We start from the raw sequence: 21848 nt of genomic DNA on the forward strand, positions 1-21848 counted from the left end.
TCAGATACAGCCTCCTGTATCCTGCCAGACTGAAAGTGGACATTCAAGGCAAGCTTTACATCTTTACCTCTACGGAGGAAGCTGATCCCGACACTAATAGAATACGATCGTGAGTCGCATCCGGTCATGGCGTGGCAAAGAAGAGCTTACCAGCTGTTCGAGTTGCTTGCAAAGATGCTGGTACTGTAAGTATACATCCGTTTGCTCTTCTCGGACACTTTTTGTTTCTGCTTTAATTACAATTACATGCGTTTCTGTATGTATGTGTGGAAGAAATTCATTTTTTGGTGTTTTTAAAAGGAGACTGTTTAACATCATGCCCTTGGTTTATTGGATTAGGGTTCACTATGCTCATCCATGCCCACTTTCTAACACCATTTCCTGGGTTTACTATCTCAAGATTGCTGAAGATTAGAGTTTATGCTTATAGTAACTGGACTGTATTGGCAATTGATATCTCAATAATTTTATTCCTCATACAGTATGCCGCTGCTTGGCGTTTTGCTTTGGACGTGCTGTGTCTCTAGGTATGGCAGAGGACTGGGACTTTGGAAAGTTCAGCCTCAATTTGGGAGGCAAAATGGGGGTACAGGGGGACGAAGGGGGGAGAGAAGGAGAGCAAACTTTCTCTAATCTATCTTGCAAGTGTCTCCCCGGGTGCCGAGTTGTCTCACACGACGGCGGGTCCTTTATGTGGACCCACCTAAAAAGTAACCTACTTGTGATGCCATCTGCCCAGCCAGCCCCATCTTTATCTGATTTCTTCATTCACAGGGACCACCGACCCAGAGATGAAGAGCTGGCCTGAAGCCCGCAGACACTGCCTGAGCCAGCATAGCGACCTCTTCAGCGTGGCCAACGAGACGATGCAGGCGGCGCTGATCGCTGCTGTCCGCGGCCTCCCCGGCGAGGCGGTGTGGATCGGCCTGCGGAGACACTTGATGTGGGAGTACTGGTACTGGGTGGACAGTGAGGATCCGGTGCACTATGCAAACTGGGACGCCGGGAAGCCCAGTGGCACTTATGGGCAGCTCTGTGGAATAGCCATCCTGACAAAGAACTCCAGCTGGGGCAGCCAGTGCTGCGGGACGAAGCTTCACTTTGTCTGCCAGTAGCGCGGCCATTGAGGGTCAGGCCGTCATTATGGTGCCCCTCAACTTGAGTGACCTGAAATCCTGTGATAGAATTGATAGGGCAAATGGCAGTGTAAGGAGAGCCAATCAGAATCATCCTGTGAAAGACTACCACATGACGACAAAGTCTGTGAAAGTGAGACCCCCCATACTCCCTTATGGAGGACAGCGAGTGTCAAATCAAAAAGAATAAATGAGCCCTTGATTGGTCGATGCCTGGCATCACCTGTCCAGCAGATCCCCTCCTCGTCATTAGAAGTCGCCATTAAGACAAGTAACCAGAACAGCTGCCATGTCGTCCTTTTTATTTTACGTAGCACTGTGGCACAGATCTTCACACTGCCACTACACTGGTTCAAATGCCACCCCTAGTCGCTCTCCCAGTGCTATCAATTGCACCTTCCATCTTGTTTTTAAACCGCTTTCTAAAATAAATGCATATCAGTGGAATTCATTTCAACTCTGAGTCTGGATTTCTGTGAATTTCACTTTTCCTTATTTTTTTTATCATAATCAGGGGTTGAATTTTAGGTTTTTTAATTTTTAGTGCTTTTTACATATTTTTGCGCAACTGTTGTTAGGGCGGTGACCCACGTTAGTAGGGGCGTGGTCACTGGGGTCGTGACCTCAAGTTCATCGCCATCATGGGATACAAAGCCAGTGCTTGAGCTTCAACTCATCGGTGGATAAAAGATTTAAACATAAAAATTAAACTCTTTGCTAATTGATCTTCACCATCCGCCTAATTTTGGATTCTTGCCTCTAGTCTGGGTTTTGGTTACTTCATTTATATTTTATTTTTATTTTGTTTTGCATTTTGCGCACATCTCCTGGTTCATCCCAAAAAATAAGTTTCCTACAGAGCCAAAACAGTTTTTCACCATTTGCTGTCTTAAATCACTACTGTCATCTAAGACAAATGACAAACTGAAATGGTGTAATGGGTGACACGGTGGCACTGGGGTGGCACTGCTGCCTTATTGTAAGGAGGCGATGGTTTGCTTCACAGGTCCTGCCTGCGTGCAGTTCTCCACCATGTCTGGGTGGGTTTCCTTCAACAGTCCAAAGACATGCAAGTTATGACTGGCGACACTAAAATAGGTCCTGATTGGTGCCAGAGTGTGTTCAGCCTGTCCAATGACTGATTCAGGCCCCCATGACAATGCTCAAGAATGTGCCGACTTGTGGTACGGAAGTGGAGTCATTAACGTGATGCCATATTGGCACAGTGGTCAGCATTCAAAGGGCAAAAAAGGGGTGAAGAGACCCCAAAATACACAAAGACCAGAGCACAACTCCACAAGTGTCATCCCAGGGCAGCCTAACCCCAAACTGAAAAGTCTGGCTTTATGACCTGCACAGGCCCATAACAGAGCCCTCCATCTGATAAATGTTACTTTTTAATACGATACTCTTAGCCAAATGATGGCCAAGGGAAAAAAAAAATATTTCATGTTATCATGCAGAATGGAGATTAATAAAGTTTATAAAAGGACACAAGCCAAGAGTGACCAGTAGTGGACAACAGCAAACATCGTGAATCACGGCCATGGAAACAAAAAAAAAAAGTCGCTTTACTGATGTCGCATAATCCACATATCAGTTATGAAGTTGTACGCTCAAAACGTGCAACACACAGGTATTATGTGCTAAAATATCGATAAATACGTCTAAAGTCGGCCCATTTCAATGTGTTCATACAAAATATAATGATGTACTTCATGAAGTAAAACTGTGCAATAAATTTGAACAATTGTGCAAAATATTTCAAATGTCAGAATGTGAGCTTTAATTTAAATGTTTAACGATGAAATACGGTAGCATGGTGACACCGTAGTAGTGCTGCTGGCTTGTCGTAAGTAGAGCAGGGTTCACGTGCCGGGTGTCTGAGCGGGTTTCCTCCCACAGTCCAGAGACATGCAGGTGAGGTGGATTGGCGACACTAAACTGTCCCGTGTGTGTTTGCCCTGCGATGTACTGGCATGCCCTGTTCAAGGATCGTTCCAAAACCAAACCCCCAAACCGTGACCCTGCTCAAGAACAAGCAGATATGGGGATTGGAAATGGTGTCATTAACTTGTCTCCATATTGCTGCAGGTGGCCCAGTGGTCAGCGTTGTTGTGCAGCATCAAAAGAGCAAAAGAGAATTGAGAAGACCCCAAAGTACACAAAGGCCAGACCAGAACTCCAACAAGTCTCATCCCAGGGCAGCCTGTCCCCAAACTCAAAAGTCTGGCTTTATAACCTGCACAGGCCCAAAATGGAGCACAGGCTTTTAAAGGAATATTCCACCCAAAAAGTCATATTTTTTTTTCCAATATGTTACTCTCACCTCATGTGTTTTGAAGTGATGGCTGAGAAAAAAATTGAATCTTGTTATACAGAATGGAGAGATAAGTAAACTTTAAAAGGACACAAGTCAGTGGCGCACAATACTGGACAACAGCAAACACTGTGAACAACAGGCATGGGGAAAAAAAATGTCATATTGCTGGTGTCACATAATTCACAAGTCAGCTATCCTGGTGTAGGCTCAAAACTGGCAACACACGGGCATTGTGTGCTAAAATATCGTTGAATACGTCTGAATTCAGTTGGCCTAACTCAGAGAGTCCAATAAGTCAGATTTCAGTTCAGCTCAGTAAGTCGGCCCAATTCCTAAGAAATATGATGATTTATTTCAAGAGATAAAAAAGTTTGTAATAAATTGCACTGTTACAAAGTTTTGGAGGATTTTGTTCAAAAGCAACATAAGCTAATTTAATAAGTAATACAAATTTGAGGTTTACTGGCTGCACATTTACTTACCTGGTCAATGCAATGAATTGAATGTTTTAAGAATTGTACAGAAGATTAAAAAGTGAAAAGAAACATTAAGGTGAACCATGTACAACGTCCACCTCCTCTACGTTCTGTCCTTGTACCACCACTCCTGACTTGTGCTGCACCAGGCCGGTGCGTCTTTACTGGCACTTCACTGCTTCTGCTTTGTGAACCTGAGCATAGCTGCATGTCACAGCCTGACCACCAGGGGGACATCCCAGTTCTCCACCATACTGCATGTATTTCAGCACCAACGGCCCCCACCCTGCTGTTCATAGAATGTCTACTGCATACAAGCGAGATCGATAATATGATTCAGCTGCAATTTGTATGCATTTTATCCCGACAGAATATGGAGCACTGTGTGTATCCTGTGATGCAACTTGCTAAGCACGTCTTCTAATGGCTTCTGCTAATGGCGTTCATTTGCAAAAAAAATGGGAGCCCAGTTTCCCTGTGCGATTACAGCCTCGGCCTGGTCAGTGGCGCCGTGGTGCTGCCAGCATACATTTGCAGGAGTGCTCTACTAGCTACAATGCTACAGAATTACCAACAAAAAAAGAGAAATACAAACACCAAGACTGATGTTCTGTCAGCCAGTTTCAATTAAACCTGATACAGCTTTTAGGAGGCTTTAGGTTTTCTACTTGGGAGGGAGGTGACCCCTAAATATTGATGTATTGAAATTTCCTTTCTTAATAGATAGATAGATGCTATGTAATACACAGAGAGAGACAGACAGACGCAGACAGACAGACAGACAGACAGGGCATTATATAACAGATTAATAAGAAAAGGCACTGCATGATTGTTTCATAGATACATAAATAGGAAAGGCGCTATATAATACATAGACAGACAGACAGATGTGAAAGGCACTATATAAGACAGACAAAAAGATACTGTTAAATTGAATGTCAAAATTTGCTAAAAAGAAAAAAAAAACACATTTCGTAGGGTGCACTTACTTTTTCCCATTACTGTGTAGTTTCTTTTTCATGCCTGTCTCTCCATTATACAATGCCTTTCATATCTATCTACTGATCTGTCTACTACCGTGTGCCTTTCACGTGTGTGTATGTACGTATCATATCGTGCCGTGCACATCTCTCCATCTTGAGTAAACCTTTTTCTGATATGACAACTGCGTTATGTGATTTTCCAGGTAAGACAGCGACACTTCAGGGTCAGGCGACTGTACTCGCGAACTGTGATGCCATAGAGTGATGACGACGTGCCGGTGACAGTTTCACTGGACTCTTCACATGACAATCATGACCCTACAAACCCACTGACCCTCCATTTTTTATTATATGCTACCTCTCATGTCTACCCGGTGATGAAGACAGACGTTTCCAGGTGAGGCGGCTCTCCTCACTAGTCCTGGCGCCACAATATGGCCACATGCGGCATGTGGATTAGCACACACAAGCAGTGAGTGTATCTGTGACTGTAAAGGCCCAATAAAGCCTACACGGTAAATCACAGAAGTGCAGCGGAGAGCACAGTGTAGTCTACTTTGCCAATTGGAAAACCAGAAGAAATGTAAGCAATTGTAGCATAAATGTTGTAAGTCGCCTCAGATAAAGGCATCAGCCAAACAAATGAATGTAAATGTTTTGTGTGCTGATTAGTAAATGGGTAACACGAGCAGGTAGCACCGCATTTGCTGTTCTTTTCAGAGTCATTTGTGCTGCCCTGCTCAACATGAATTGTATGTATTCAAATAAAACTAAGAAACCAAACTCCACAGAAAAGAGTGAATTAAAAAAATTAACTATTTAAAGAAAAAAATACAAATATATCTTAAATTCTTCTAAGTGTAAATCTGACATTACTGTATTTTTCAAATGCAAAATAAAAGGAAAAAATGGGTCAGCTGATTAAACAATGAGATCAATTAAATGTAACAATGACCGATTGATTGGGAAACTGGTTGGAACAAAAACCTGCAGTCACAGGGGGCCCTGGTGACAGAACGTTGTGATCCAAGAAGCATCCAACTGCTGAGCCACAGAGCCCTACGTCACCACAGGCCTACGGCAGCAGTTTCATGGTGGAAGTCGTGTTACCTCGTGCCTATAATACCCACTAACCACGCAAACCCCTAACTGTTAGAATATTAATGTCTAACCTTACCTTATCGGTAATATTAACCGTTTATACTACACATTAACTCTACCTAATGTTAAGATAGTGTTTTGGCAAATAATTGTTGTACAGTAGCATGCACCCTATATATGCCTAATGTTAACATTTTAATAAATCCCTAATGTTAAATATTTATTTGAGTGCACTATAGGCTCTAATATTAAATAGTGAAGGCCTGGGTGTACCCCATAATGGTTCTTATGTATCCCTTTTGTCCTAATTTAATATTGAAAGTCTTTTTATTCTAACGTATGCTGTTATTGGTTGGACTATGATTTAATCTAATTTTTAAAGTAACGTATTTATAGGTTTGGATATTCTTATCTTAATGACATTGATGAAACGGATTATGGAGGACTAATTGAGAATATGAATACTTGAATCTTTGTGTATTTTAAAATTGAGAAAAATTAGCATTAATACTCACAGTTTGTGTGTACCTGCGTAATAGTTTTTCTCCCCCAACCTAACCTTAAATTTCCCCTAATCAACCAATCCCTAACTTTACTCGTGTATACTACAAACTATCCCATACTAACCCCTACCCTTAACTTCCTTCCTAAAAGTGAGGGTCTTTACCTGAAACTGCATTCAAAAACTGTGGTGATGTGAGCTTCTCTGACTTCGCAGCTGCAAATTATTGTAAGAACCACTGGACTTGTGAATACATCACTGAGGATGGTGTGGCCCCCTAGTGGCTAAAAAGTAGTTCTGGAAACATGTTCCCCCAAAACTGACTCTCCATGTTCCCTGAGCAAACACCTCAAGATGCAACACAACTGCCTGTGTAGTGTAAAACTGTACTGAAATGTTCCTCACCATTTAGGCCCTCAAGAATGATAGGCTCTGGGGTTTGATTCAGGTCTCATCCTCCCATAATCTCCCATCCTCTCATATACTGGACACAATTATATCTGAAGAAGCTCGCCCATAAGGTCCTACTGGGAATTTCTTAAATGCATCAGCCCTGACAATAAAGCACAATTACTGGCCCTGACAAAGCCAAAGAACGAGCTACACGTGGTCACTCCAATTCACTCATGGTCATGGTCACTGTTTTCGGAGGTTGTTGCCAGCGCACTCTCTACTATAAATGCACAGATTTCACTTTCCCCCTGTTCCGCACCAAATAAGTGAGTATGAAATTTGCGGGATGGATGGATTAGTTTAGAGTCGAGTGTGGACCACCCTGCGCATCAGGAAGTGGATGAAGAAACAAGCTTTTAGTTCAACAGGTTAATGCCTCAAATCAAGCGACTGGTTCACGAAATGCCCACTAAGCTTTGCTTCCTTCCTAATTGTTCTTTTTGATTCTCACATTTAAAATAATTCACCCTTCCCAGTCTTTCATATTTTTACTTAACACACGTGATGCTAACAACAGTTGTCATTTCAATGCCGTTGATTTTTCTTATACAGGGCAACATCTGCAAGGTAAAATTGAAAAAGGTATCCGTTATCTGGATAACAAATCTAAGCACAGTTCCTGAATCAAAAGGACCAAAGAGCTTGGTTTATTTCATAAAATCAGAGAGACGTACCACCCAACTGACTTCCACAGGTGTTGTGGATATTAACGGGCTCTTTGTAATCCTCATCAGTTCATTACGCTCAGCTTTGATGTTGGATGATTCCCTGAATCTGACGCAGAACAAACCCTGAACAGAAACAACCACTGTTTTCAAAAGCAACTATATGATGCCAAGTTGTGCCCTTTGTGACAATGCTCCATGTCCAGGACCTAAAATGGATGGCATCTTCAAAATGTCATTCCCGAGTGTTTGTTGTATGGAAGTGGCAGATGTCCTGTACTTCACAACAACTCAGATGTCTCTTCCAGTGAAGAACCTAAAGCTTTATTGTCCAAGTGTTAAGGACAGTATGCTGAACTGGCACAGCAATGTCAGCACGCCACAATCAAAGCTCTCTTGCGGCCATTCGTCCAGCCTAGTTCATATTTCTACCGCATCAGTGATCATCTGCTCCATGAGAAGTCAAAGCCATGGAGAAGCAGGAAATGCAGCAATTATCAGTCATCAAGCCTTTCCAATACCCACTTCTTGGGCAGCGTAAAGCAGACATTTCTTCTCATCATACCTTTTTAAGGCGCTTTTTAGGATTCTGGTTGAAGACAGGTGAAGATCCCATGAGACTGTCTGGAGAGTGGGAACCATAGCTGCCTTCAGAGCCAGCCCCACCCGGAGAAGGGGGGATGCCAGTCTCACTAATAGTGGACATGGGCTCCTCAAAGACGTCACCACTTAGAACGGCGTGCCCAGACACCTGCCCTTCCTCAGTGTCCTGTGGCTCTATCTTAACTTGAGCTAAGACCCACAATGGGGAATTGTTATTGGCAGCAGCTGCAAAAAGGAGAAAACACAGAAAGGTTAGTGGTGGGCCTCCATGGGGTGGTCAACATGAAAAACAAACTGAAAATGGGAAGAAAACGTGGCACAACCTGGTGGCAAAGTGGGCCCCTAGCTTCTTTGGAGATCCTGAAACAGTAAACTAGCAAACTTGTTTTAAAAGAAATTATAACTGTTCTGCCAGAATGGAGATAAGGCAAGCCGCATGGGCAAAACTTAAGGACCCTAAGATTAACGTGTGTCTTTTAACATAGTGACAATAAATCATTGGTCAAAACCAAATCACAAAATAAAACGTAACAGCCTAGCCAAAAGTATCAATACCAAGATTCTATCATTAAAAGGCTAACATTAAAGGTTATAATGTTAGCTTCATGGTGCCCTTTAAAAAGAAATTAGCGTATATTTATGTAAATCGTGACAACCCTAAAAACATGTAATAGGGTCTGCTATGGCACAGAAAAACCTTTCATACCAAAACACAATCTGCCAGGACCCGACTTATAAAGTGCTGTATATGTGACATTATGCCATGTGACTTCCAGGAACCGTTTCTATAGCAATGGGAGTTTGTGAACGAAGTCACAAAATGGCACCAACCAAAAATGCAAAATAGTAAATCCAAAAAAATAAGGCGGATAAAATTCAACAATGCCCCAGAAGAAATACCCTGTGAAATAAACAAGACATTCAGATTCTCTGAGGTCCAAAAGCCCCCATAAAACTACACTGTATGCCCTCCAAATTACTGAGTTCAGGTGTTTCAGCCGCACCCATTAATAAAAGGTGCATAAAATCAAGCATGTAGCCTGCCATCTCCATTCTGGCAGCAGAATGGGTCATACTGAGGGGGCTCAATGACCTTAACAGTGGCAAAGTCAAAAGATCACAGCTTTGCCACAAGTTAGTTTGTGAACTTTCTGTAATTCTTGATCTGCTCCGGTCAACTCTAAGTGCCATTTTATTGTGAAGTGGAAGCATTAAGGCAAACTCACAGAGCAGGGCCACATAGTGCTGACACAGGTAAGAATCGCCTACCCTCTGTGGCATCACTCACATCAGAGTTCTACACTGCCTCTGGAACTATGTGGTGGGAGCTTCAGAAAATGGACTTCCCTCGCTGAGCAGCTGCACACAGGCCGAAGATCACTATGCGCGATGCCCAACATCAGCTGGACCCACTGTAGTGCTGAACCACATTTCACTATCTGGCAGTCCAGTGATGCCAGAAAAATGCTACCTAAAGGACTGCACAGTGCCTACTGTCACATTTGGTGCAGGAGAAACTGTGTTTGTGGGGCTATTTTTCAGGGCTAGATCCCCTGGAGTGCTGTTAATGGAATATGGGTGTTGTAACATGTTAGCCATTATGGATGTAGTGAGAAGTTAAACAAAATGACACCTTTTATTGGCTAACTAGAAAGACTACAATATGCAGGCTTTCGAGACAACTCAGGCCCCTTCTTCAGGCAAGATGTGATGCAATACAGAAACTGGAATTCTCCGTTCTTAGATACACACACCAAGGCAGAAACAGCAGTGGAAAACCTTTAAGTGAGGCATCTTAGATGTTAGAAATGAATAGACCTCTCCAGTAGGGAATCCCATTTCCGGACATTTTTCATTCCCGCTTGTTGTCAATTGACACTGCTGTAATTCCCGGGAAACCGGGAACGGCCAAGCTCACATATATACCGTGTAAATGTGTAAAAATTGATCAAGAAATAACAGAGTTATAGTTGAAAATAATTAAGTGTCACAGGTTTTTGGCCCACGGTGTAGTGTGTTGCCGATTAATTCAGTCAACAAGAGACCAGCAGCAGTCGTCAGTCTCCTGGCTCCCACTAAGACTGAGCACAGTGGACTGGGAGGAGTCTGCACTCTGCAGCTCACGAATGCCGGGAAGGGGCAGACTTCATTGACGTCAGTCAGACAACAGCTTTGAACAGCAACTTGAAATTGCAATGCGTCAGTCTGTTGCATCCGCATTATCTGTGCCAAGAAACTTGCCATCACATAATGAAGACAAGAAACTGGATGCATCAGTAAAAGCTGGAATGGCGGTGTTTCAGAGCAACAGCAAGCGCAGGCGTTGTTTAGAACAAGTGTATCAGTATCTGATGACTGTGCCACCTACTTCAGTGGCAGCACAGCGTGCTTTCTCAGCAGTACTCTGCACAAAGGTGCGCTCTCGCCTGGATGACCGCACGCTGGACACGTTGTGCATTCTACGCTCTTATTACCGCAACCAACTAGATACATGTACTTATATGACAGCATGAACTGCTTGTAGATAAGGTTAGTCTTTTATTGGTGTCAACATATTGCAGTAGTTTTATTAAAAAAATAGCAAAATACCCACGCTTCGCAGCGGTGAAGTACTGCCTTAAAATTTTTATTAAGAAGAAAATTAAACCTTTTTAAACTGAGGGAAAATATACCAATAATTATTTGTTAAGGATCTCTTTGTATACCATATTGTCATTTCGTCCCTCCGGTTGTAATATGACCAAGCTGTGCGCTGAGCTTACTCTTGAGCATGTAACGTACAGTTTGCCATGTGAACAGTAATCTTGTTTCAAATCTCACAGCTTGGATTGCTGCTGTTATAATCGGTTTGAGTTTCATGGTTTGTTTCAATGACGACAGTATTTGTAGGACTTGTGTTGAAGTGACATTCGGCATCTGTCATGCGTTGTAAGTACACAACCGGTTTCATCAATAACTTCACATCCAGCTTTTGAGAGTTTAAACATTCATAAACTTCAAAGTGTCCACTACTCAAATCTTCACCTGTGAGTCTAAGATGTTTAAGAGGCATTGGCGGTTGTACAAAGGTGTAAAATATTTGGCCATTTCTGTACACTTGAAAGCGACAGCCGAACAATTCAGTGGCAGCCATCAACTCACATGCGGAACCATAGGTGAAGGGCTTAAGCATTTCACTCTTCTAGTGCTCCTGTGTAGTATAATTATCTCCTGTACCGTCATCAGTCCACACCTTGAACCTGTCCAGTCAGTCAATACATAAGACACAATGTTCCTCAGGATATCAAGAGTGAGCCTGATATGGCCGTGCAATATGTAACACAGAGAATGGAAAAGGCAGGTGCCATCTCTGGGCATTAAAACCACTCGGTAAGTGACAGTTCTTTGATCAATGGTGATCACCTCGATAGACATGTTAATGGGGGTACGGTTGGAACGATAAAGGAAATGGGTACCTGAACAATGTAAAGTAAGTCTAAAATACCTACACAATAACTATAATTGTAATAAATGAACAATAAAACAGCGGAGAAGCCGTGGATTAAATTAAAAGGCTGTAGTTATCAGCAGGGAGACGTGAATCCCGTGGCATAGCAAGAAGGGAATGTAGAGACTAGAGCGACGGACGGCCTTATATAGGCAGGCAGCCAACAACGTGGGAGGCGTTGGGATGGGGGACACAACGCCGCCTCACACGGTGACCGAGTTGCAGGCTATGGACGTATATATGTACATAAGTAGGATTCAGTTAGCGTTGGGAACCCGCGTACCAAATTTCTTGAAGATGGGCCCATAAGTAACAAAGACCGTTGAAAGGTTCAATATGGCGGCCGACAGTGGCATCATACCACTGAAATAAGTACGTACATCAGTTTCGTTTAGTGCAGGGAAGCCACCTACCAAATTTCGTGAAGATGGGGCCATGAATAAGAAAGTTCAACATGGCGAACGTTGTCAACCGTTATCGACCGTTACGTGTAGAATTTCGAAATGAAACCTGCTTAACTTTTGTAAGTGAGCTGTAAGGAATGAGCCTTCTACCTACACGGGAAGTTGGAGAATTAGTGATGAGTGAGTCAGTCAGTCAGTCAGTCAGTGAGGGCTTTGCCTTTTATTAGTATAGATATGAGGATTGTTTGCATCTCTTGGACTGTCCCACTCAACCGGACTACAGATCAACATTGTTTTTGAAAAACTCATCAACTTCAAAAGACTTTGTTGGACAGTCATATTATCCAAAGATCTTGACAATATATTGTTCTCCACTCTTGCTGAATGTTAGCCTGGAGCGGTCTATTAATTTTTGACATCTAAGATGTCTGACTTAAAGGTTTTCCAATTCTGTATCTGTCACGATATCTATATAAATACAGGGAATTCCAGTTTCTGTATTACACCACATGTGGCCTAAAGAAGGGGCCCGAGTTGTCTCGAAAGCTTGCATATTGTAATCTTTCTAGTTAGCCAATAAAAGGTGTCATTTTGTTTAACTTCTTGCTATAGAATACAAAAAAATTTTAGACAAATGTGCACTTCAAGCCTTGGGGATGCAGTTGGAAGAAGATCCTTTTCCATTCCAGCATAACTATGCCCCTGTGGTCACATACTGTGACATCCCCAGGGACAGCAATACAGCTCTATGCTTTGTCACTAGAATATCTCACAAATTCTTTAAGGGATGGTCTTCTGCACATAAGAGAGTAGACAATCAACGAGCGCTCAGCAGGAAATACAAAAAAGCCACAAGGAAAAAAGAAAAATGGATGTTTTGGACCACAAAAACAGAATGAAGGTTTGCCTGCCCGGTACTTCATGTTTGTTTTATCACAACAAACCTGAAAAATTAAGAGAAAAAGATGGGACAATCGAACAGGTGTGCTCCCCATACCTGGAAAACATTTATACAGCCACAGTTAATTAGATGTCAAAATGTCATGAGCTCATGATAATTAAGAAATTTTAAATAGGGGGGAAACATTGTGAAGAACGTATGTAATTAGCCATCCCCTGCAGCTCCTAGTCATGTAATCTGACATTTTCAAAGCAACAAGATTAAGCAGAATCAGATGCTAAGTGTGACGTGCTCTCCAACTCAGTCATGTAATGAACCACAGGACTAAAGGTAATTAACAAGCACACCTTGTTCTGTTATGCGTGTACCTTTTGTGAAAGTACTTATTTGATGTTTGGACTTCAGTCTTCACACATTATATACTTCATATCAAAGTTTTGCCGTTAGTACTAAAACATGGAAAAAGTTTGTCTTTTAGGTATGTGTTCAACATTTCTGTCATGCTACACTTACACAGAACTTTGTAGACACGGAACACACCTGAAATGCACATGTTCCAAATAACAATACATTTTTTTAGCCTATTAGGTACCCGATTCCCTGCTAAACAAGGCCTTAGTTGGGAGAGGTTTTTACAGTTTCTGTGGCGTTGGGAGGATGGAATAGCAGGCTGCTTGGGCTTACTGACATGTTTACAAGACAAAAGACACTGAACAGAGAGGTGCGAGCAGATTTAAGGAGGGCCAGATTTACAAGTTTTTTCGTATGCTTTGGTAATTCTTGTGTTAATGAATTGACTAAAATCTCCTCACATACATGAAAATGACACATATAATACTTACACAAGGGACTGTTATTTTACTAAAAAAAAAATTGTAACATCATTGTAAGAGCCATTTGCTAGTAATTTAAGTCATATTAAATGTTTGCCTATATATTAGTGCATGGTCTATGGGAGGCGGCACGGTGGTGCAGTGGGTAGCGCTGCTGCCTCGCAATTAGGATATCTGGGTTCGCGTCCCGGGTCCTCCCTGCGTGGAGTTTGCATGTTCTCCCCGTGTCTGTGTTGGTTTCCTCCCACAGTCCAAAGACATGCAGGTTAGGTGCATTGGCGATTCAAAATTGTCCTTAGTGTGTGCTTGGTGTGTAGGTGTGTGTGTGCGTTCCCTGCGGTGGGCTGGCACCCTGCCCAGGGTTTGTTTCCTGCCTTGGGCGCTGTGTTGGCTGAGATAGGCTCCAGCAGACCCCCGTGACCCTGTAGTTAGGATATAGCGGGTTGGATAATGGAGGGATGGATGGTCTATTGGAGGTTCTTACAACCCTCACAAGTTGAAATGAATTGGTATATTCTAACTATTTCTATTCTCTGACTATAGCCTCAGTTTTAAACTTAGTTTTAAACTTTTAGTGTAGCTGCTGGTACGTAAGGCAGGATCAAGCACAGGACAAACGTGTGCCGAAAGAAATCTCTCAGTCTTGAAAGTTTTAAAAGATTTAGTGAAAATTCAGAGCAAATAATCCAGACAAGAATAACGACAAAAGATAGTTACACACACAGAATAAGAGACATAAAACTGGAAAAAATCTCTTCTCGTAAACTTAGCTTTTGTTGTCAAACTTCGGTTGTTTCTATACTTAAAGATGCTTTACTTTGCCTTCAGTACGCTTTAAATGTACGGCGCTGCACGTTCAATACAGCATGTTAACTTTCACGCTATAGGACATGTTAAGGTATGGTTAAAAACCGTGTGCCCTCCAGGCCTTACACACATGGCAAGGCAGGTCACTAACTGAGGCTAATCTGTAGTCAGAGAGGCTAGAAAAAGTTAGAATGTAACAATTCAATTCAACTTCTGGGGGTTGTAAGAACTTTCCATAGACTATGCACTAATATATGGACAAACATTTCATGCAAGTTCAATAACTAGTAAATGGCTCTTACAATCATCTGTCAAGTCTCTGTTCATTGGTTACAAATGTAGCTAAAGGCCCACCAGCCTTGGTCTATTCAGTTGCACTTTTTACATGTAGTGTTCTTTCAGTACCTGCTGTGTGAGGAGAGTTTTCCACCTCAAGGCCTGATGAAAATCTCTCACTAGGTGCGCCCAGCACTCCGATGGGTAGGGATTGGTCACCAGGTGCTAAGTCAGCCTCCAGCTCCTCATTGATGGGAAAGGTGATGTCACTGAGGGGTTCTTCTTTGATTTTTAAGGGTTTGGTGTCCTCTGCTGCCTTCTCAGGATTCACCAACCTCTCATATTCCTCAGAAAGCTGCTTGCTCACCTGAAAGATTGACACAATATTACATTTTTGTAATCAATATTCATGTTTGGTTCTATAAAGAATAAACCAGAAGCACATTATGTTACTATCACACTGCCCTGTGCAGAAGATGCCCACCACAGCAGGAGTAGAAAAGGTACAATAATAAAGGTATCAGGTATGAACTAACCATGAAGGAAGTGCTGATTCTTTGTAGGGCACACCGACTCTCACTGGCAATGGCTCAATTAAGTGATGCTGAATAAGCAATCTGTGTGTTTTTGGAAAGAAAACAGGATGGAAAAACCCTCAGAAATCTGAGGAGGCAGTGGCTGGGATTAAAACTCAGGAGTCTGCAGCTGTGAGACAGCAGTGCCACCCAGCACGTAAACAGCTGTACCATGTCGCGGTTACTTCTAAATCACATCAGGACGGTGTTCACCAGGGAACGGCACGCTTTAGGAGTAAACTCTGTTGGTCCTTTCAAATAATGATGTTGTTTCTCCCATAGCGGTGAAAGTGGATCTGTTCATTAATCTTTCTATCCATCCATCCAGCTTCCAAATCTATTTTCTCCTGAAACAGGATGCCTGCTATTTGAACCCATTCTGATTTCCCATTACCAAACATGAGCAGCATCTCCAGTTTATATTTGCAATTTCATGAATTTATTCTACCATTTGCCTGTAATTACTGGAGTCAGCAGTCTCCTTTTACCAAATAATGCTACGGCATTAAACAGTTTCCATCCATAAGAATTTCTCCACTTTCTGCTCACCTCTCTAAAAATAGATATTAAAGTAAATACAATAAGGTAACAAGCTCCCAAAAATGCAACTTTTTTTGCTTTGCATCCTCCCCCACCATAACCCATCATCGAAGAGGGAGGAACAAAAGCAAAAAAAACAAAAATTTCAATCTCCGGTTTTCGATGGATCTCAACGTTTTAGGGTCCATCTGTGTGTGTTTGTGTGTCACAGTTTCTCGAGGACAGTCTGGAGCTAAAATGGCTGGATGGAAAAATACCAAACATGAAACTTAAGCCTGTTATGAGATGACAATGTGCTGATTAGTTTTTGAACCACATTGTGCAAAAGAAAGAGGCACTCTAGAGAGGAACCCTCAAATACCAAATTCTGCAATTAATTAGGAATTCTACTCGTCAGTTGACCTATTTTATGATCTCCGGTACTCCGGTTTCCTCCCACAGTCCAAAGACATGTAGGTTAGGTGGATTAGCGATTCAAAATTGTCACTAGTGTGTGCTTGGTGTGTGGGTGTATGTGCGCCCTGCCCGGGGTTTGTTCCTGCCTTGCGCCCTGCGTTGGCTGGGATTGGCTCCAGCAGACCCCCGTGACTCTGTAGGTAGGATATAGCAGGTTGGATAGTAGATGAATGCATGGAAGATCAGCAACAGAGCTGTAAATAATTACTGAAATGTTATTGAATAGTTCAGGTAACTTGGTTCCTAGGGCGTTAACCCAACTGACGGTAACATCTGAATTTTTTTTTAATCTTACATGCCCACATTGTTTGAAGCGATTGCCAAGAAAAACGTTTAACGTCATATTTTCCATGGAGAACAGAGGTGACAAAATTTCTGATACAGGGAGTTTGAACTGAGATCCGTCTTGAAAAAACCCAAACAATATTAAAACGTGCACGGGGGGGAAAAAAACTCAAATTAGTCGTGCTCAAAATTGAAATGTCAGGTGTGCAGTTGTATGCTTAAGGCCCCAGACCGATACTGCAATACAGCAAAATGTGTAAAAAGCAAAGGGGTCTGAATCCGTTCTGAATCCACTGTAAGTCGAGCAACTATGAATCTGAGGAACTGGTGCATCAATACAAGGGCACCTCAGAAAGTTTCCACAATTTTTTGATTCCAAGCGATTTTGTATAAAATGGTTGGCTGATACTTTGCAATCCTTTCTCTCTCTGCTCTTCTATTGACCCTGTGACTGATTTGTCAACATGGCTGTACTTCGGTCAGTTTCTATTAAAGAAAAACAGGAAAGTTCCTGTTTAATGAGACTGAATTGCACAAGTGCACAAAACAGGGACAGAGCTTTCTTTACCTTGCCCAAGTGGACACAAGTGGATAAATAAGCAGGTCCAAAAATGGTCTGAAAGTGCGACGGTTATAAAATGCTTGGGTTAGCGGTTAACATCAACCACTAGAGAGAAGCAGACAGAAGCCAGTTTCTTCTTTCTAAACAACAGATACAATCTCCTTATTAGGAGTGAAAGTATAACTGGATTCAAACTTGGGGAAAAAAAATGTAAAGTTTTTCAGAATGCATTTGGAAGCTTACAGACAACTGATATAAGTGTGTTGAGAGGTACTGATTTTGAAATGACCCTAATTTTAAAGTGGGGATGCAGTAACTCCCTAATGGCGGGTGCCATCTAACGTGTCATCACAGCTCTAGTTGGTAACAGTCATCCTTGCCTTGCCGTCACTGCCTGCCTGTGTCTTGCACGGCCTTGCACCGGACTACATTAGAACAATCTGGACAAGAACAGGCCATTCAGCCTAAGGGCTCGTTTATACTTCACGCTCAGAACGCGTACACACACACACACACACACATCATGGCTACCATGCGTTCCCAGTGTTCATTTGATGCATCCTCTGAGCAGGTCCTCAGAAATGAACACGACGTGTGCGCGAGCTGCACTACCAGCAAAAAGTGGGGGTGGTGCTGTGTGATAAAAGTCGAAACGGGACGTCAGAGTCTCTGCTTACTATCTACATGTGACAGAAAGCCTCTATGGGATCGATGCGTGCGCTTCGATGTTTGTTGAATGGTTCAATGTGGTGAAGCAAAATGGCGTCATAGAGATACATTTGTGGTGCTTTTATATTCAATCGTCGCATATTCCTGATCATAATGACATGACACATTTTAAAAGTCTCACATACCATCTTTTGTGCCGTCTTTTTCTTCTGGGGCTTCCTCTTGACCGGACAGCAGCGGCAAACATCAATAGATCACCACACAGAACATAATAAATGTCTGATATTCCAACTCTCTGCACATTTAGAATCCTTAGATTTATACTTGATACCTCTTTCATAATGAATTGCATTAAAGTATGTATGTTACATTTTACAGATAAATCATTAATTTCATTTAAATAATGAATACTGTTAATAATTACACACGAGGGTGACACGGTGGCGGAGCGTTAGCGCTGCTGCCTCACAGTAGGGTGTCACATCCCTGGTGTTCCCTGCCTGGAGTTTCCATGTTTTCCTGCTGGGTTTCCTCAGTGTGCTCCGCTTTCCATCCAAAGATATGAAGATTTGGTGACACTAAAATGACGCCAGTGCATTTGAGTGCTTGTATTCACCTTGCGATGAGCTGATGCCTCATCCAGGGATTGTTTCTGCCTCGTGCCCAATGCTTGCTGGAATGGACACATCCCTGGATTGATGGATTTAATCATTAAACATCCTTTTCAGAGATATTGCGGTAAGGTGTCATCGGAATTTAACGGATGTTCCAGGCAATTCACAACATAGCGAAGCCGAACCTGTTCTCACCGTGATGATATCTCACACTGCCACCTGGAGGATTCCTCTAGATTTCCGTAAAGTACTCCCGCAAGTATAAACAGTACAACGCTTGCGTAGCAGGAGCGTCTGATGCAGCATGTGTCGCGTCACGTGAAGTATAACACGGGCCTAAATAATTACACACATGGGGGTGACACAGTGGCGAAGCGGTAGCACTGCTGTCTTGCAGGGAGTCACGTTGCTGTTGTTCCTTGCTTGGAGTTTCCATGTTTTCCTGCTGGGTTTCCTCAGTGTGCCCAAAGATATGCAGATTTGGTGACACTAAAATGATGCCAATGTGTGTGTGTGAGTGCTTATATTCACCTTGCAATGAGCTGCTGACCTGTCTAGGGATTGTTTCTGCCTCGTGCCCAATGCTTGCTGGAATGGACACATCCCTGGATTGATGGATTTAATCATTAAACATCCTTTTCAGAGATATTGCGTTAAGGTGTAATCGAAATTTAATGGCTGTTCCAGGCAATTCACAACACAGTGAAGCCGAATATCTCGCACTGCCACCTGGTGGATTCCTCCAGATTTACGTAAAGTACGCACACAAGTATAAACAGTAAAACCTGGTCTAACAGTGCTTGCCAGTCCTATCCATGTAATTCTTCTAAATTAACATCAAGTCGAGGTTTGAAAATCCCTGGAGTCCTTCTGTCTACCACAATGCCTGGAAGCTAATCCCATGTGTCTGTGGTTCTCTGTGTGAAGAAAAACGTCCTAATGTTTGTGCAAAATTTCCTCATAACAAGTTTCCAACTGTGTCCCAGTAATTTTAAAGTCACAGTCTCAATCCACTGGACTAATTCCCTTCATAATTTTAAACACTTCAAACATATCTCCTTTGATTTAAACTGTAAAGACTCGGCTCCTTTAATCTTTTCTCATAAGTCATCCCCTGCATCCCTGCAATCAGCTTAGTTGCTCTTCTCTGAAACACAGTCAAACCTCACCATATACTGACCCTCACCATGAGAGTGAAGTTGTCACCACAAGGTTTTTAGAAAAACGCCAGGCCTCAATCAAAGGAGTTTCCAGAAGAGATGAGGAAAACAGTTGTTGAAACTTGCCAATCAGAAAAGAGCGACAAAGCCATTTCTACAGTTGTGGGACTGCAGTGCACCTTAGTAAGGAGCATTATTTTTAAATGGAGAACTTTCTGAACACTGGAGAATCTACCCAAGAAAGGATGACCTGCCAAAATGACCCCAAGAGCACAGTGACAACTTGTTTAAGAAGCGTCCAAAGGGGGACACAGTTGGAAACTTGTTAAGGGTAAATTTCACACAAACATTAGGAAGTTTTTCTTCACACAGACGACACAGACATATGGAATAAGTGACCAAGTCGTGTGGAGGTCTGTAAGACTTTAGGGACTTTCAAAACTAGACCTGTTGTTTTTTTAGAAGAATTAAGTGGATAGGACTGGTGAGCTTTGTTGGGTTGAATGGCCTGTTCTTGTCCAAATTGTTCTAATATTCTAAAAGAACTGCAGGCTGCCTGCCTCAGCTGAGGTTAGTGTTCATGACTCCACAATAAGAAAGAGACAGGAAAAATGAGACTCAAGGAAGAGAAATAAGGCAGAAACCTCTGTGATCCAAGATCATATGAACATCAGAAAAACGACTGACAAGAACAGGCCATTCAGCCCAACAAATCATTCAGATCCCCCCACTTAACTGCGCCAAGAGTACAAATGTCTACCAAATGACTCAGTCGCTTATTCTATGAGCCTATGGTTCTCTGTGTGAGGAAAAACTTTCAAATGTATGTGTGAAATTTACCCTTAACAAGTTTCACACTGTGTCCCTGTGTTCTCATTGAATTCATTTTAAAGTCACAGTCTCGATCCACTGCACTAATATCCTTTGTTATTTTAAACACTTCAATCAGGTCTCCTTTTAATCTCCTTTTGCTCAAATTGCAAAGGCTCAGCTCTTTTATTCTTTCTTACTCTTAGAAATCACCTCAGTCAATGGGTGGGCCTCTCTGGCAGTGTCTTAAATTGGTTTGAATCCTAACTGGCAGGTAGAAAATTCTTTGTTAGTTGTGGTAATAATACTTCAAAGTCACATGATATTCTATATGGTGTTCCCCAAGGCTCTATCCTGGGTCCGCTGCTCTTTTCGATTTATGTGCTTCCATCAGGTCAGATTATCTCAGGGCATAATGTGAACTACCACAGCTATGCTGATGACACACAGCTGTACTTAGTCAATAGCACCTGATGACCCTGACTCTGTTGATTCACCGACACTATGTCTTACTAGTGTTTCTGAAATGGATGACTAGTAATTTTCTCAAACTAAATAAAGAGAAAACTTAAATTTTAGTGATTGGAAATAATGGATATAATGAGGTTATTAGAAATAAACTTGATGCATTAGGATTAGAAGTCAAAAAGGAGGTAAATAATTTAGGGGTAACTGTTGACTGTGACCTGAATTTTAAATCACATATTAATCAGATCACTAGGACAGAATTTTTTCACTTAAGAAATATAACAAAAGTTAGACCACTTATAACATTGAACAATGCTGAGAAATTCATTCACGCTTTTGGTTTCAGTCGACTAGATTACTGTAATGCACTCCTCTCAGGACCACCAAAAATGACATAAATCGATTGCAATGAGTGCAGAATGCAGCTGCTAGAATCTTAACTAGGAAAAGAAAATCCGAGCACATCACGCCAGTCTGAGCGTCACTACACTGGTTACCTGTGTCATTCAGAATTGACTTTAAAATACTGCTTATCATTTATAAAGCCTTAAATAATCTGCTCCATCTTATATTTTAGAATGTCTGACACCTTACACTCCAAATTGTAACCTTAGATCTTCAGATGAGTATCTGCTTAGAATTCCAAGATCTAAACTTAAAAGAAGTGGTGAGGCGGGCGGCCTTCTGCTGTTATGCACCGAAAATCTGGAATAGCCCGCCTATAGGAATTCACCAGGCTGATACAGTGGAACACTTTAA

The 21848-nt window shown here is 42.1% G+C and overlaps 2 protein-coding genes across 4 annotated transcripts in view; one reads left to right on the plus strand and one right to left on the minus strand.

The window, feature by feature from the left end:
* LOC120526387 (macrophage mannose receptor 1-like) overlaps nt 1-1593 on the plus strand; it is a 49586-nt gene extending 47993 nt beyond the window's left edge. For both annotated transcript variants that reach the window (XM_039749532.1, XM_039749533.1), the window contains one exon: nt 775-1593. In XM_039749532.1, the coding sequence (XP_039605466.1) occupies nt 775-1115 (341 nt within the window). In that variant the 3' untranslated portion in view covers nt 1116-1593. The remainder of the gene's footprint in view (nt 1-774) is intronic.
* Nucleotides 1594-7449: 5856 nt separating this feature from the next.
* supt7l (SPT7 like, STAGA complex subunit gamma) overlaps nt 7450-21848 on the minus strand; it is a 34387-nt gene continuing 19988 nt past the window's right edge. For both annotated transcript variants that reach the window (XM_039749534.1, XM_039749535.1), the window contains exons 4-5: nt 15080-15317; nt 7450-8467 (exon numbers count right to left, since the gene is read on the minus strand). In XM_039749534.1, the coding sequence (XP_039605468.1) occupies nt 8199-8467; nt 15080-15317 (507 nt within the window). In that variant the 3' untranslated portion in view covers nt 7450-8198. The remainder of the gene's footprint in view (nt 8468-15079; nt 15318-21848) is intronic.

Source organism: Polypterus senegalus, chromosome 3 (genome assembly GCF_016835505.1).
Source record: "Polypterus senegalus isolate Bchr_013 chromosome 3, ASM1683550v1, whole genome shotgun sequence".
Taxonomy (NCBI): Eukaryota; Metazoa; Chordata; class Cladistia; order Polypteriformes; family Polypteridae; genus Polypterus; species Polypterus senegalus.